The 18,179-nt window shown below is 39.6% G+C and overlaps 1 protein-coding gene across 2 annotated transcripts in view; it reads right to left on the reverse strand.

The window, feature by feature from the left end:
* The window catches only part of CHRDL1 (chordin like 1), a 35,118-nt gene extending 17,855 nt beyond the window's left edge, over nt 1–17,263 (reverse strand). The window contains exons 1-4 of one of the 2 annotated variants that reach the window (XM_031056072.1): nt 17,249–17,263; nt 16,762–16,907; nt 14,945–15,057; nt 10,967–11,060 (exon numbers count right to left, since the gene is read on the reverse strand). In XM_031056072.1, the coding sequence (XP_030911932.1) occupies nt 10,967–11,060; nt 14,945–15,057; nt 16,762–16,867 (313 nt within the window). In that variant the 5' untranslated portion in view covers nt 16,868–16,907; nt 17,249–17,263. Of the gene's footprint in view, nt 1–10,966; nt 11,061–14,944; nt 15,058–16,761; nt 16,913–17,248 lie in introns of those variants that run through there. The other variant, XM_005419833.2, reaches the window with a different exon arrangement.
* Nucleotides 17,264–18,179: the final 916 nt, after the last annotated feature.

An 18,179-nucleotide genomic window follows, 5' to 3' on the forward strand; every position in this document is an offset into this window, starting at 1 on the left:
CATATAATTCCCTACAATTTTAGTGTGATCAAGATAAGACCATGAGTCTGCAATATGGATAGCAGTGATTTATCACCATCATTAGTATGAGGTAATGGCAGGAGCCAAGATGTACAACCTGGGCTTCACATGACCTGATAGGGATTTCGATTTATCCTGTAAGTAACTTTAGAGGTTAAATCTAGCTGAAGAAATCCTTCAGATTTTACAAACAGACGACAGAATACAACTGTACCAAAAATGGATCATATTCAAAACATTTTTTTTAAAGCAATGGGAGAATACAGTGGCTATGCCTGAATCCTTATATCCAAACATGCTTCTCTTCCAAACATGGGATTCTGTCCAGCTTGTCTGCCTGGGCTGTTTTTCACTGATGCCCCATACACACAGGGTAAATTCTAGGCTTGATGAAGCCAATAGAAAGGTTTCCTTCAGGATTCATATGTGCTTGAATGCTGCTTTTCTGAGACTGATGCTTGTATTGTGCAGAACTGTTGATCTATACAAACAGGATTTGTATCAACTAAGACCTGTAGTACAACTTGATGTGAAAGTCAACTATGAACTAGAAGTGCATACAGGTATAGTTCACAGATTTCATTTGACAAAGCATGCAAAGAAACATTATGGCAAAAATTTTGCCATGAAGGGATGCTACCTCAGTGTGAACTGCAGCACCAGTGCTTTCCTGATAGTCTGACAAAACAGTCTCAGATATGAATTTCATAAACCACAGAAATTTTATGGAAATTTTCTGGTTCAATGGAATCTGCTCCAATCACATATTTTTTCATGGAAGCCTGTCCGGGTTCCTGATGCTCTGCCCATATTGAGGTGTCCAAAGGCTAAGGTTTGAGGGAAGAGTCAAAAATGTACACATACCCGACCTTCCAGTCTTCTGGGAGAAACAGACTGTGTATCACATGGATCACAGTCAGTTTTGGAAATACCATCTTTCAGCTTTTTATGTTTACAATTCTGTTCCTTCCTGGATTGTTATAAAAATTTGGTCCTGAGATGCTTTACCCTTACTTGGATATAAAGCAGAAAAGCAACAGTTATTTGCTACTAATCCCTTGAATAGCTTAGACAAATTCCATGGGCAGTTCCTGACGTTTAAAACATTGGTAATTTCTGCAAAAGTATTTATGTGCAGAGTAAAAAGCAGTAACCAGCTATGAGCAATCTAACCTTTTGGGAAATGGGAGATGACTTATTTGAGGAACGGCTTTAGGATCCAGGCCTTACTACAATCCATTAAGTGCTGAACTTGGATCCTTCTGGATAAAGACAAGAGTTACAGGTATAATTACTAATGAACAATCTAGGACACCACCTAACAAACTGGGAAAACCACCTTAGAATCAGTACAGTCATGGCATGGTAAAGTGTTTATGATGTGACATCTGAAAGACAAAAAAACCCAGCTACTTTTGGGCACTCCTTGCCACTGGGGACAAGGAGACATCTTGGCTTTGTGACAACCACAGTGCTTAGCTCTACTGACCTGCAGGTTGAAGTGAGTGTCCTCCTGAAATGGAGACTGCACTCACTGGCCAATGAAGGCACAAGCAAAGCTCATGCCACTCCTAACCCTCAGCAGGGTCTGCTGGGACCCTGCTCAGCACCTCAGCAAGGGTCTGTGGGGTTTTAGTGCATCTCTATGAGGTGCTTTCTCCTACAATATTCTGTCCCTTTGTGTTAGTACTTAACACTCTCACTATTGCTTATTTTAGTATCAGAACATCTGGCAAAGAACATTTTTTAAAAATCCTACAGACTCTTGGCTTGCTGACTTAGAAACTATTTTTAAACTGCAACATTCAGAATCACCTAGTGTCATTTAATGAAAAAGATATGCTTTTAGTGTCCAGCAGAAAGGCTGGGTGCCCAGCCTGGCTTGCGTTTTACAGTTTGTCTATTTTATTAACCACCGTTATAAAAACAATCTAGTGCTAAACAATATGAAATTAATCACAAGGTCTAATGCCTTAAGAAACTTACCATACTGGGAACTGTTTTGCAGATAGTCTGTTGGGTTTTTTTTAAAGCAGAGAGATGACAGATTATGAATTTGAATACAGAGAGGATTTTATGAAACATGTTTTCTGAATCAACACAGAGCATAAGCATGTACAGACCAAGAGACTGGGGATTGTTTTGGAACCATATTCAGTAGAGAATCAATTGGATTCTGCTGTAACTCTGGGACAACTGTTTGTACTGACATCTCTTCTGCACATTTCCTAGTATTCCCAGTGAGTTCTGCTACTTAATGTACACAATTGGAAGTGTCAGTTTAGTTTCAACAGGGACTCTAGAGCTATCTGGGCTGTATCCTGGTGCAGGAAACTGTCCTTGGACACCAGCTGACCACTGATCTCACATGCTGCTTTCTGTACCCCTCAAGTTGTAAGAGCATCATGCAAGGCTGCATTACTTTCCTTGTAACTTAAAATTTGCCTAAGAATTATAGGTTACCCATTCAGAAGCCACACATAAAGAACAATTATGAAATAAAACACAGTTCTTGGAAATGTGCAGACCACAAGCATTTCTAATGCCAGAGGGGAACAGGACTTGAGTATCAAAGTACTTCTTCCTATTTTGCATATTGAAAATTCTGTGAAACCTGAATCAGCTCAGGGACACACACTGCCCAACACAAGTGGGCAGTACTCTCATTACTTGACATCTGCTTTTGGAGAACTCTTGGCTCAGGTAGGAGTTGCACATACCTCTAGGTCTCTTTGTTAAAAAAATATAGTTAATTTTCCTCTTTTGTGGAGTCCAGGTCTTTTCCCTAAAAATAAACAATTCTGTAGGGTAATGTACACATAGAAAGATATAGGGATGATTTTTGTGTACTAAGTCTCTTAGTGGTTTTCATAGCAGTGTTAAAGGCTCACAAAATAGGCTTCATGCTCCACTGCAAAAGATTCATTCTTGGAGGCCCCAAAATACTGAAGCAGTCTGGAATAACAGTAATGATATAACTTATTCATGTGCAGAATCTGAATGGCAAATGGATTCAAACTGAAGGAGAGTTGGTTTAGATTAGGTATTAGGAAGAAATTAATTCCCGTGCGGGTGATAAAGCCCTGGCACAGATTTCCCAGAGAAGCTGTGGCTGCCCCATCCCTGGGACTGTTCAAGGTCAGGCTGGACAGATCTTTGTGCAGCCTGGTCTAGTGGAAGATGTCCCTGCCCATGGCAGGGGGTTGGAAGACCTTTAAGGTTCCTCCTAACCCAAACCATTCTATGGTTCTATGAATTTACTCTTCTAGTTACTTTTGATTGCACAGACAGTTGAAACATGCTTGGATCCTCTGCCACCCTGATATCCAAGAGGAAAACACAGAGTAAATCCAAGGACGTCAAAAGTCATGTTGTGAGGGGACCAGGGGGAAACTCCTCTCTCCAGCTTTTAAAATGCTGTGTGCCTCTTCTGGTTGCTGGAACAGCCACTTTGACAGCTAGATAAGCATGTAAAGATGTGAACAGTTGTTGGGCTGCTCAGATTAACAATGTCTGAATTAGCCTTCTTCCACCTAAGGAATCAGAGTTGATTCCTGATCACTGAAAAAGTGGTAATGAGTCCTTTGACTTCTTCAGCCAAAGCTCTTCCCAGTCCTGGAGAAATCAAAGCGCTAGTAACATACCAAGTAAAAGATAAAGAAGCCTGCCTCCAGGCAAAAATCCTCTGTGTTAGGCTGTTCCCTCTCCTCCACACAAGACAACAGAATATGGTTATTGTATATAAGGAACAGCTATTCAGAATGAGACATATTTGGAATGGAGGAATAAATATGTGTTTATAATCTGATCCTTACAAATTCAAAACAGAACAGCCTAAGACTTAAAAGAGGTGAGGGAAGCATCCTGCAGAGATTATGTAGCTTGCTAGGAGAATGACAGTGAGATTTTCATCATAGTTATGTTGAATAAATCTGGAAAAACTCTGTTGATTGAACTAACCTTGATGTTATGTGTGCAAACCAAACTGTATTTTTTAAATATTCTTTAAAAAAGATCCTTATGTGTATATGGAAAAAAGATCACATAAATTATATTCTTCTGTGTTTATGCAGTGCATTTCATGCAGAAATATTAGTACTTTATATAACACAGAGCACTTGCCTATTTTCCTGCAGTTCCAGTGAAAGTAAGGTACAGTAAGAACAGTAGGTTTGCTTTGTACTCAGAGATCCAGTTAATGTTTGTCTGCTGACCCATTTGTACCAGAAAGGCCAGTGCAAAGAAGCAGATAGCTGGGAACATGGATTTCCTCATTCTGCCACTTGTGGTTCACATCCCCAAAAGACCTTCAGTGCAGGAAATGTTCCATGACCATATTTTGGCCACTTGGGTATGAGGCACTGTGCTGGGGCTACTTGGTGAGAGGGGCCAAATGCAGAGGTGCTAAAGAAAATAGAGTAGATAGGGAATCTCTCTCTTACAGGCAGTGAGGGACATTGTGGAACACAAGTTTCATGGTGACCTGAGATAAAATGTGCTCAATTTTTCCCAGAAATTTTCCTATCTACCAAACTTTCCTCAGTATCCATAAAAGCCTCTTGCACTCCTTTGCCTTGGCAAGGCAGGAGACCTGTCAGCACCTTTAACTCAGTTCTGTGTACTCCAGACTTGCCCCTGGTGCAGCTTCAGGGCTGGATATCCAAACGGAGCCCAGAGAGAGCAGCACATGGGGGAATAAATTGCTACTGCAAATTGACTGTTTCAAGGTCAAAACCACCAACTGCTAAAAGGAGACTTTTTTACAGTGGTAAAGAAGTTTTTACCACTGTCACATCAAGTAGGGTAAAACACAAATATTCTAGAGTTACTTCATCACCAGAACTAAGTCCTGATTGACCATCTCATGAAAATACAGGAATCTCAGACAGAGAAAACCTGTTACACTGTTTCAGTGCAGGGTTAGCTTCTAGGGGTCAGCTAGGATTATTTTAAACAATCTTTGTGGCTGGAGGTCCTTGGGGAATTGTAGCACAGCATATGAGACCAAATGTATTTCTTTCCTACTAAAAATTCTTTTGCCTAATTTCTTCCCTCTGCTTTTGCTTCCACTCTACACGAATGTGTCACCTCGAGGTGTGATCTGAAGTCCATTGAACTAAATAGATTTGGAACCTGGCCCAAACACCTACTCTGTGTGGCACAGCAAAAAGGCAGTTTCCCCTTTCATCTTCTGTCTCATATTTCTACCATATTCCTTGGGATTTCTAGAGAGAAGGACCATATCACCGTCAGTAACTACATCTGTTCTCAGAGAAGACTGAGTCCAAAAACAAAGTTAATAGAAATCTGTTGACTGACTACAGTGGAAAGTGGATCAAGCCTCAGTCCATGTGCATTTAGCCTTTTCCCTCAGTCATGCATCACAATCCAAATAATTACAAATCTGTTTGGTAAATTTGTAATATTACAAATTAAAGTGATGTGTTCAGGTTCCTTTAAAAAACAATCAAAGCTGTGCAATGATGTCTTTCAAGTAGTGACAGAGGCTGACAATAAATGTGGATGGAAAAGTTGTTCACTATCCAAAAACTGCAAACACCAGCTCTAAATAAAATCCACATGTGCCTCTTGGAGGTGCAGGTGTCAACGATATTAAGCCGCAAAATGCTTTACATTAAAATAACTTTAAGGACCAGGTTAAGCTCCAAAAACTCCAGGGTAATTTGGAGTTAATCACCACAGCTAGTCTTTAATATGGTCAGACTGTAGAAAGTATATGAAATTCATTGCTTGAAGGAGCTAGTAGCACCTTATCGAGACACTATGAACTTCCATCCAGATTCAAGGCAAAGATGTAGTTTCAGTTTAAACATTCAAAAGGCTGTTGCTTGTGTTTTAGCTTTCTAGGGCTATAGTCAAGCTCTTCACATCATTTTAATATATTTTCTGCAGATTAATTTCCTGTGTTTTCTTTTATAGTTGCATAAAAAATTGCCTATCAATTGCCCAGAAACTCTGAAGGGCTCATAAAACACTTTCTAGGTTGCTCTAGTTTAATTCCTGCTCTCAAGTTAAAATATTATATGAATCCACCAATCTCTCTACCACTGAGGAAACAAATTAAATGAAGCTTTGGTGCACTCTGAATCCTCTCTGAAGTCTCTTTGAAGGTCTTGGAAGTTATCTTGGAAAAATTCTGAGCAGCTTATCCTATCCTATCATGTCAGTCCAAAGAATTGAAGTTCTGTCATCCATGTGGGAAGATACGTATTTTTTCACATACATTTTGATGCTGATATAAAGATAGATTTTTAAAAAATATTATGGTCAAAAAAGCAGAATGGAAATGAGCAATAACCTCAATCTGGCTGTGATAGCAAACATTCCTTGTGAAGGTAGTGAAAAAGGCAAATCTCAAACCAAATAAAATTATCTAAGCACATATCAAAAGGAAAAAGTTAAACATCTCCCTGGAATGCCTATAGCATTATATTTCTAAACCAAATTTACTTCCAAATAAAAATTAATTTTAACTATCTGACAACTCCCATTGTTAGGACTCTCACTGCTATGAGAAGGGTAGGTGGTAGCAAGAAGAGTTGCATGGAGGATGCAAGAGCTGGGCACAATATCCCTTCCTCCATCCCAAAAATGTTCATAAATGGAAGGGTAAGAAGACTAGAACTGAGAGCCTGGGAGCTCTGGTGTGTGAGGTGGGTAGAACCCAAAGCTTCTTCACCCAATGGTTTAATGTATGTGCATTCTGCAATGGAAAAATCACTCCACCAGAGCATTCCAACAGGCAGGGCTGAAGATTTTGGTAGTAATTCAGTGCAAGATGTGCTGCACTACACACATCTTCTGTATGTACTTACAAGATGTCTGTCAGGTCAACAGGTGCTGTACATGCACTGCACCTTGCAATGCTGAGTCTTTGTCTACACTGCAGAGTGCAGGCTGTCACCTGGACCAGCTCAGTCACTGGTGAAGGTAGCACTGAGCTCGTGGCAGGCACATTTTTCCTGCTTCTTGAGTGAGTTTTGCAGTGAGTTCTGCACAGTCCCAGGATCTAAAATAGCTAGTTCAAAGATTCAGGTATTACTGGACCATGCTGCTGTCTACCATGCAGACAGAGCCTGACTCATTTTTAGGTTATGTTCTCAGCCCACTGTTGTGAGATACCTCATCTGGTACATCTTTAGACCAGCTATGTATATAGGTGACACCTGGCATTTCTGTATCTAAAGAGGAACAATAGTACCTCAGAAAAGTGGTTTGAATTTGATAAAGAAAAACCATAGTACCAAAGGAGCTTAAACTTAAACATGTTAGCAATATGAATGTTCTTGGAAGGCAGTGTGTTTAGTCGGGGCAGCAAGCTTAGAAAACACTGGAGCCAGATGGGCTGATTCATACATCAGCATGCAGCCTTATCTGCTGAGAAATCAAACCAGCAAGTGGAATGTAGAAACCTTTTCTGAATCCTGCAATTGTGAATTTTTGCTTCTGATGTAAGCTTTTCTTAGGTTTACATATTTGCTCTTTAACTAGACTCTAAATACTTTGATTTATAATTGTTGAATGTAGAAATTATACAATCTACAATAAATGTTCTAGCTTTGAAGGCACTGTCCATAGAAGTGCCATAAAAGACAGCCGCAGCTAAATGCTCGAAGAACTTGTACATGAAGTTTGTTTTCATGACAGGAGGCAGAAGCTCTGAAGTCCACTCTAGGTCATGAGCTGATCCAGATCTGAGAATGATGGTGAATTCTCTCCCTGACTACAAATCCCCTCTCCTCTGATGATGTCTGGAGCATCTTGAGGTGGAAGGAAGGAGATCAAGCTCAGAAGCATGTGATGTCCTTTGAGTCTCACTATTGTGTAAAAAGAGTCTCAATTCCTGTGACCCTAGGTTTTTGGTTACATATGTGTGATGATAAGAAGAATACAGTTCAGATGGTAAAATACTTCTCAGAGCTGCAAAAGGAAGGAATATCTAGATCCTTATAGGAAACAAGGTGTTGATTTTGCCAATGCTAGAAAGAATGCATTTAAAAAAGAAAGGTTAGCAGGGAATCTGTGGTAGAAGCTGGTGAACCACTGATGGAAGCAGAAGAGCCTTCATAACATATGTCTGAAAACTACTTAAGACTCATGATGTCTGGTGCCAGGGAGACAGGATACAAACACTGCATCTCTTTGTGTCAGTGAGTCCAGTGTCACTATGGATGCAGAAGACATTAATTCCAGGGGGAGAGCAGTGCCAGCTTTTCTCAAAGGAATCCTTTCAACAGCTCCACTTAGGTAGCTAAGAAGTTCAATGTCCAATGAAAGATGCTGCCTCCTGGCATTACCTCTGCTTCATTAAATAAGGAGACAGTGATTTGTGCAGTTACACTCTACAAGGCCTGCAGAGAGGCAAGAGAAGAGCCCCAGGTCACTCTGACTAGCATTACTCATTTCTGTAATGCAGCTTGAGAAATGGAGGGGAACCATATGTGACAGAATATAACGAGCATTTATGAGAGAAACTCACATGGATGGCCAATGGCCAGAGTTCTCACACATTTCATTAAAAAATAACCAGGAAAACCAGAGAAGTGAATTTCCTGCATATCATGGGATGTTGCACAAAAGACATTGCATGCTGGACACACAGGAATGGAAAGTTGGCACAAGATCTGCAAGAATGCTTGAGATACCTATTCAGATCAGGCATGAACAATTACCACTGAAGATAGAGCACCAAATATTATACACATAATCACTGCAGAAAGCAGAATGTAAATAACCCCTGAAATCACAGGAGACTCCTGGTTCTCTTTTACCTAACATTGTTACAGATTAAATCAGGGGAAAAACAGACCTTAGTGGGACTCACATTTTTAATGAGATAGTGCACAGCTAGCAATGTAATGGCCCATCATTTGTAGCAGATCGATTAAAAATAGATTTTATGAACAGCTAAGAGAAGATAATAGATCACAATTCAAGAAAGGCTCATTCTGATAATTTTCCATACTTAACAGTTTAAACAGGGAGTAAAAAATTCCAGCTGAAGACTATGAATAGGAAGAACTTAACTAGATAAAATGGATATGATAGTTTACATGAGGCCTTACTCTTCCTTACTAGATCATTGTGGAATGTTTTAAAATCTTCATAGGTATCATGACATTTACAAGCTCATGAACAGAAAAAAGCCAAAAGAGTTCATTGCCAAGGAGCTCTTGAAGCAAAACCAATCAATTTAGAAGCATTTATGTTTCTATAGTAAATATGATAGAGATACTAAAAAAAATAGAAAAAGTTCCTGATTGAAAATGCCAATTATTGAGTAGGACTTCTGTGATTTAACTTAAACTGTCAAAAAGTAAGCATCCAGTTTTCCTGTGTTCCCTCAATAATCAGTGGAGAGTGATAGACATCTCCAGGGAAAAAAGTCTTCTCATTCTGGGTGACAGGATGAATCACCCTCATGTTTCCAACAGCTGTAAAGGGTATCTAGATTATTGTCTTCCCAACTGAAGCTCAGATTAGCTGGAAAAACAGACCAGATTTTGGGCACACCAGCACACCAGTCCTTCTTTTGATCTGGAAACAAAAGAGGGATTTGTGTTCCCAGCACCTTACTATTTTACTAAGTACTAGTTTGCCAAAGAAAGCATTTTGCCTTAGAAATTTTCTTTCTTACATAGTAGACCATTATAGAGAAAACTCCAATGGATGTTTTAAGAAAATTCCACTGGATGTTCCAACTCCAAAGAGTTGTATTTAAAGTAGAATGGGCTCAGTCTCATCCTAAGACACAAAAGCAGCATCACAGCATCAGATGAGTTATAAGCTCGAAATGGTTCTTCCTTACCACTGGCTAAAAAAAGGATTCTAGATACCTACATCAGATATTGATACATGTATCTGATAAAGAGAGCATACAATTGTCAGGGCAGATGAATCCAACTCAAAATTGATGTGTGGATACCACTGTATGGTATGTGGATACCATTTATTGTCCAGTAAATGCAGTGAACACATCAATCCCACCTGAACAGGAACCTTCTTGTGCACTCATGTCCCTCTGGCTTTGTGCACTTACTGCCTCCTGCTGACAGGCTGTGCTCAGGGAACAGCTGCTTTCCTCAGACAATTAAACTCTGGAGAAAGCCAAATAAAACCCCTTTCTATGATGCTGCATGAATACTCTTTTATAACTGGAAATGTGGGGTGCCACTAAGACAGGCATTTAGGGAAAAGCCCCAGTCAATCTCCCAGCCGTTAGGCCATGTCGGGAATGCTGGAACAGGCTCGTGAAAGATCCTGCTTAGTCTCTTTCATACAGTGGCTCTTAATAATGAGCATATAATAAATGTACAGTCTGGAGAATTTACTATACAGTATCCAATTGGATTTATATAGTCATAAACTTCCACAGCACTGCTTCTATGATTTACAACAGTCTCTACTAATTATGAAGCTATGCCTGGCCCTGAGATGTAAAAGGTAAACGTTACCAGACTGGTTGTACAGTGACACTATACAAATGCACACTTGCCAAAGCAAGTCTGAATTGCTTCTTAACAGACAGCCATTGCAAATAACCATATATTTGGTCTGCTCTTATGAAAAGCACCAAAACGAGAAACCTAGGAATTGCGGGATGGTGTATTATTGTGAGAGTTTAGAGATAAGGAGTCTGGAATGGACAGTCAATGAAAGGACTGCTGCTTTCTGCCTGGATTGTAAGGGATTGGACTTGGTAGCTAACCTGATCCCTTCACAAATCTATACTTCTGATTTCCTAAACAGAAAACACCACGGGAAATACTGTAACTTACTGTAGGACAAGCCTCTCAAGACCTGAATGGATACAGGAGGATGTTTGCTTCACAGAAGTTTTCCACCACAAATATTTAATTTTGTCGTTACTCAGCATATTAAGTAACTATTTCAGAAAGGACTATTTGTCACTAATAGGAATTACCTGGGCATCGTGGGCAGCACAGCTGTGGAACATGCACAGGGGAAGCACAATGTAGACTTGGGCATCTTATTCTGCTGCACAAAACATTTCCATTCTGCAGATGGAACATAATACATAGTATTTTAATGAAATGCACCGTCTTACAAATTTCTGTGTTCTCTATTCTACATCCAAACATTTTTTTTAAAAGCCTTTTTACAACATTCTGGTTTCACTCACACTGAGATATGCCCAGATACTTCCACTGCCTTTGAATTTATGCTGGAGGTCAGAAATCCTTAAAAACCTTAAAACAGGAGGAAATGTCTAAACATGGATAGCAACAATCTCCATTTCTCTTTTTCTTTCCATTTGTCTTTTTCTTTTGAGCAGATTATGCTTAGGAGTTTCATTTCCAAAACTAAGACATGGATAAATGGTAGATCTCTGAGATATCCCCTACTGAGGGTTAGTTCAAGACCACAAGAGACAATAGCATCTGTAATTGTTCCTGAAAACTGTGGAGAGTCTTTTGTTTTCCTTTTATTGCTTTCCCAGTAGACAAAAAACCCCAGATGGTAAGTAGCCATTTTTCTAAGAAACATGAGTTAAGTCTTGGGAATAGTGTTCATTATTCATGTCATTAACATAATATTCTATTTGACCACATCTAAGTTTGATTTATAATTAAAACACAGGGAATTTTCATTCTCCAGTGTCTGTAACCAGAAAAGACTATCCATTTCAAATTCCCATTTCCCATCTATAATTCATCCTCTTAATTTACCTCTGAGTTGCTCATATTTATAACAAGAAAGATCTTTCAGCATGAACATTGATACTAAGTTATGACTGTAGTTTTAGGTGGTGTCAGGACTAAACCTACTTTATTTTCATATGCCTTCTGGAGCACTGAAATGTTTTCAGTGGATGTGCAGACTTCCCTAGATAGCAGATGTATAGGCTTTTCTATTCATCCCTTTCAAAATAATTCATTGACAAATATCTGCAGACCACAGGCTGGAATCCTACTGTTAGATCATTGCTAGCCACAAACTACAGTTGTGCATCTGCTTTGGAAAGAGACACTAAACATGATTATCACCATCTGTTTCCAATAAGAACTGAAATGAAATATACTGATTTTGTAGAAGAGGAGCAAATTTTAGACTGTAGGATCTTCACAGAACAGGGACTATCCCTGGTCTGCCCAGCTGCTTGCCCAACAGACGTGGGAGCCTGTGAAGCACTGCTGTAGAATAGAGGCTGGCACTGCCTGCTGACCTGTCTCCATGTTGCTGACTTGTCCTGTTCTGTGACCTTGCTCTTTTTCATTTTAAGTCCTGTGGAATCTCCTGAGGTGAATGTTTACCTGCTGTGCATGGTCAGCTGTGATAAAATTCTGCAGGCCAACTTTGCTGCTCCATGCTGCCAGCCAGACTCCACTGTGTGCCTCAGGACAGAGCTATTTTACCTGATCTTGTGCTTAGTGAGACTGATCTTACACCTGCACTCACAGTGGTAGCTGGGAGAACAGCCCCAGCACCAGAGCAGGACCCAAGTGCTGGTCAGTCTCTCTAAGCCAGGGCCAAGGTCACATTTCTGCACCGGGTACCAGAGTGTTGATGATCTCTCTCCCAAAGCTGGGAGTGCTGAGGGTGGAGAGCAGGAATTCAGCCTGAGGTCTGCAGATATGACTGTGAACACAAGCAAACAACTGCTTTAAAAACTGTATTTTAGGGAGTAAAATAATGATCTGACAAATGGTGAGTGCTCTATTTTACTTGACAGTAACAGTCAACAGGCTCCACTGGAGGGGAGGAGGGGTTGTAAAAGGAAGGGGGAACAGGGTGAGAACACTGAATTATGTTTAGTTTTATTCTGGCTTAAGTATGTAAATTATAACTTGTAAAAATACAATACTATACACACACAAAAACAGGAAAGCTTTTCTTTTTTTAGTGCCAGGCTGTATAACTTGGCCTCTGTTTAGTTAATTTGCCTTGCCTTTTTCTTAAACATCGGAAGCGTGTGTGCTGGGGGGATGGACAGACAGACTCTTTAGAGACAGAGCAGAGATCTCTGTCTGCTGCCTGGCTGATGTGACTTGTTTTGTGCAGACATCACGTGGATCACAGTGTCTGTGGCCAGCAAAGACATTTTGATACACTGGACATAAAGACCCCTGGGGATTTTTTTGCTTTTCTCTGCAGTGTAAGGGAATCAGTTGCTGCATCAGACTCTCTACAGATCCTGCCAGGGAATCATATCTCTGACTTAGATCTCTCTGACTTGCTGTCTGTGGCACACTTTACTTTCATCTTTTACACTGTCATATTTCAGGTTTATGGTCTGTGCTTGTGCTATGTCATGATATATTTTCTAATGCCTTTATTTTGCTAAAATTATAAATTGTTGAGGCTTTCCTGAAGGAAACTTCATGAAACTGATGAAGCTTCAGGAGCTGTTATGGTAGATCAGTACTCTGATGGCATGACTTTGGCCAGGCCAAAGCTCAAATGACTGGTTGGATGCTACAGTTGTTATTTGCAATCATCTTCCTTCTAGACAACAAGAGCCACATCTGAGAGATCCCTCAGCATCCTCACTGCTGAAATTATCCCAGGTTACATTTTGTACCCTCATGGTACACCAAAGGTAAAACATAGCAAACAAGGGAGTAAAGTCCAGTCCACTTCTGAGCTGCATGTACTGGAAGGTACCATAAGCAGTTTCCTTCTTTACTAAACCTGCTGCCCTGAACTATCACTTTGTCTTCCACACCCAAGTTAAAAAATAAAACAGACTCTGTTTTTTGGAGGCTCATAGTGTGTGGGTGTGTCTGGGTCCCAGCAATGTTGTTTAGAGGAGCTGACCAGGCATTTTCCCATCCCTCCAAATTGTCCAACATCTCTCTAAAAATCATCGAGCATTTATTTGTATCCAGATCTCTAGGATTTCCAGTTAATTTTTTCCCCACCCATGACACATTCTTCCAGTGATTTAATGAGTGTTTTACTCTACACAAACTCTGAGGGAGTTTTCAACTTGGCATATACATCAGCAAAAGTTGAGTGGAAACTCCTTTTTGCTCTAAACAAAGACCTTTCCTTCCTACTAGATTTTTTTTTCTCTCACAGCTGCATTCTGCAGCTAAACTTGTGGGACTACTGTTTGTGCATCTCTGTACTGAATTGTAGTAGCAGATTCCCTCAGAGCAAATGCTGCGCAGGGGCCCAATATTTTACACTTGCAGGGAGGGAAAATAGCGAGGAATACTTTATTCTTCATTAAATATAGCAGACAGAACTCAGCATCTGGAGTGTCTCATGTGTTAGTGATTAAGATCCCTTACTGTTTATTTTAAAGTACTCTAAGGGACATAAACTGCCCTCATTTCTGCGCCTCCTCCCAGCTGTATCTGACATACTGTGGGGATCTCTGACTGCTGTGTTTTTGCATCAGCCATCAACTGATGGGAGCCCTTTCATGTTCTATCCAATTCTCTCTGCTCCCCACAACCTTTTCTCATGTTTCATCATCTCATTCTTCTTTGACTGACTTTTACTAACAGTGATATCTAAGCCTGTTCTTTCAGCACTTTAGGGCAGCAGATGCTTTGACTGGAAGATGTTGGCAGTGTACATAGATCAAAGTACCAAATTCAGGTTCAGCATAATCATCCATATTGGTGGAACTGCAAGGATTAGACTTAGGTAGTGGGGCCTGATCAGTTCAGATGTAAAGCCCAGCATCCAAAAAGCTTCTGCCTAATTAAGGAGTTGTTTTGTCTACGCTATGCAAGGATTTTTTGCCAGTATTGACCTTCTCTGTTAATGTTTTCCTTTCACTACGATCACCTGCATCTATTTCCTGCAGCCTGACCAGGACCCACTAGTGAAAATAGGTTTGGGCTTTGTCAAATTGTAGCTCCATGAGAAAGGAGTCTAGTCAATGAAGCAAGCAGGAGTTGTAGGATCAATAACTCAGCAATCCTACCTCTGAGCAAAGACAATTAACGCAGTAAACAAGGCCATACGGTTCTAGATAAGGATGCCATCTTTCTCCTACATGGTATTTCTTATCTTGAAACACACAGTATGTATCTGAATCTGTAAAACAGTAAAGAATTGAAAAAGCTATGAATGAAAATTTCCATTCCATGTTTATGAAGTATATTTAGATGTGCAGTTTTCTGTAAACTACTTTTTCTTTTCCTGGAGAATTATAGAACAGAAAGACCCTTAATTCCACATGCTGTTTTTTCTTAACTTCCAAACCAAAATAAATTACATGGCCTCCCATTTTTCCAAAATTGCAACTCCTGAGATGATGATTAAATGGCTTTCATACAGGTGAGTTTATCCTTTCACCTGTTTAGGTAAGAAAATTTAAGTGCCTGATCACTAAAACAGGCTCATAGGAAACAAAATCTCTTCACTGCAAAACCAAAGCAATTGGTCCAACTCAGGAAAATCCCAGGTTATACCACAGAGTGATATTGAAATAATTTATGCATCAGCTTTCAAAGTATTTTAAGATCTTTTGTTCATTAAGCACTTCTGATCTTGCAGTTACAGAACTGCAGAAATCCACATACAAGTCAGACATTATTGTCCTGTCCCTTCCTGTCACACTATGGTTTCACATTGAAACCTCAAATCTCTATAATAAAAGGATGTTTCTCATGTGTTTCCATGTGGGAATTCCTTTCTGTTATCTTAACGATATCCAAGTTCAGTTGAATTCATTACCCACAGTATAGATGATACTTCAGGATATCTTAACAAAATACCCATCTTCCATATGCTAATCCAAGTCAGGGACAGTCTTCACATTCACTGGGCTAGAAGAAAGTAGCCAGAGCTAGGGACTGTTAGTAGAAGCTGTGATCTGCTTTCCCTTCACACAGGAGCATGACAAATGGAACACAGGATATGAAAAAGCAGACAGCTGGAGTTTGGCAATTTCTCACTCTTCCTTCTTTGAACAAGGTTCCTGCACATGGTTTTTCTGTGAGTGAGTTCAGTGGGGCAGAGGGTCTTTCTGGAACTCACTCTCTTTTGTTTCCCCCCATCTTCCTTGGAAGCAGAACCTGCTGATACTGGGGCTAAAAATTTTTAAGGGCAAATAATGTCTTTTGTAAGAAGGAGGCCAAAACCCAACCTGTGCAGGTAGGGAGAGCATTCCAGAGACCTACTAACAAGGCTGAAGCAGTCAATAACTCCAGACTTATTTGGGTAGCTATTCCTCCTTGCCATGATTTCTGAAATATGTTAACATCTCCCACAGATGACAGGCTTTACAGAAATGCTCCCTTTTTTTGTTTGTATTCTTTTCAATTCTTCTCATCAAGTTTTTGACAGTTTTTTAAAAGAGAGACTCTTAATTTTCTCAAAGGATGTTGAGAATCTAATCCAGTTCATATGAGGTTGTTTTTACAACAGAACAGTCTTGGACAAGCTTTACACTAGCTGAAAACTTCAGCACAATAGTCTTACACATGGGACAGATCCAGATAATCTGTCAGATGTTTACAGAGGTTACTAAATAGAATTAAGCACACTCTTGACTCAGGATATTTGAAATAAAACAGATTCTCCAATGATGTGTTATATTCTTTATGATGCTATAACCTGTAGAGCTTTGAGAAAATGTACCCCAAGTGTGGCTGTGGCCTGATTCCACTAAATACAGGATTAGAAGGAGGAAGAATGTTAGAAGGTTTGGGACATTTTTTTCTGAACCACATCTGAAAATAGAAGGAAAATATCCAATTTATGTGAATGTGACAGCTTTGTTTGAAGTCTACTTACGTTTTACTTGTTCTAGTTTACCTCCATCTATGAAAAGGAGACAGAGCACACCAAAAAAGATAAAATGAAAATCCTCCAACATCCACTTTCTTTCCATCTTTATCATCAACAGGAAAAGAAAGAACCTCCAAGAAGAGAATGTTGAGCTGTTGGGAAAAAAATATTAAATTAATTAAAGTAAAATCTTGCAAGATACTCAATTATTTCATCCAGCACACAGAATTCTTAAACTGCCAGAACAAAAAAAAATATATCTGTATCATGCATCTTCCTTTCATGGAAACAGCTTTGTCTTCAGATAATTTAATTTTTTGAAAAAGGGCCACATTCCTATTAATGAAAGCTGAAAACTGGATATTCCTTCTAAAAATGTCCTTATTTTATTTCAAAGCAATCTGGTAAGGAAGCAATCTAAATTCCCAAAAGTTCTCTTTCCCAGGAAACTAGTTTGGACTATGTTCTTGTAGAGCATCACTTTTAGAGGTACCTGTGGTGTCAACTGCAACATGTTTGCTTCATCCTAAAGTCAACCTTGGTGTCCCTGGAGTACAGTCCTGCACTGTGGAAATCCCTGTTCAGGGTGAGCCACTGGCCCTGCTGCAGCAGTGGGAGTTCTCCTGATCACATCTAATAGGCTTCCAGCACTATTCAGCTCTCCCCTTCACCCCTCTCCCCACCACTATTGTTCTGGTACTGTGTAGAATTAATTTTTCTAGAGTTAACCCTTCTGCTGCCTTGATAACTGAGAGCAGAGTGGGGGAATGACTTGGCATCTTCATTCCTGTAGATCTTTAATGTCAAAATCTTGCATGTGGGGCAAAGCTTAATTTATTCTTCTCTGTGTGGTGCAGAGCTAGTATTGTACTTGCAGCATGTGCCATTCTGTTTATCTTTTTCTGGGCTTTAACAAGTGAATTATTTTATGGAAATAATCAACTAATTAACTAAAGTAGATTTTTTTTAATACAGCCAACTCAAGATTCTACTATTTTGCTGCTCCAGTGTTTATAAGCATTCATTGCAAAAGTGTTATCTTCCCAGAGTGCACTTGTCCATAATTTACAATGTTGGAAAGATTTGGGTGTGATTTTAAAAGCCTTGATATGGATTCACTATTAGTTTTACAGAAGCTTAAAAACCCCAAAAAGAGTCACTATTGGAAAAATGAGCAGTCTGTTTTGTAAACTAATATGGCCTCTTCAGATTTCACGTAAATAACAGAATTGTATATAAGTATGTTCAAATTTACAGATAATCAAGGCAAAAATAATAATTTATATAGGCATAAGTAAAGTGTTGGATAACTGAAAGAAATTAAACAGTAAGTTAAGAAGCCACTAAAATGAAGATCTTGCTGTTAATACTGTTGACACCTAGGATACTGTAACAAAGGGTGTGTAATCTGATTTTATCAGCGG

Source organism: Geospiza fortis, unplaced genomic scaffold, assembly GCF_000277835.1.
Source record: "Geospiza fortis unplaced genomic scaffold, GeoFor_1.0 scaffold157, whole genome shotgun sequence".
Classification (NCBI taxonomy): Eukaryota; Metazoa; Chordata; class Aves; order Passeriformes; family Thraupidae; genus Geospiza; species Geospiza fortis.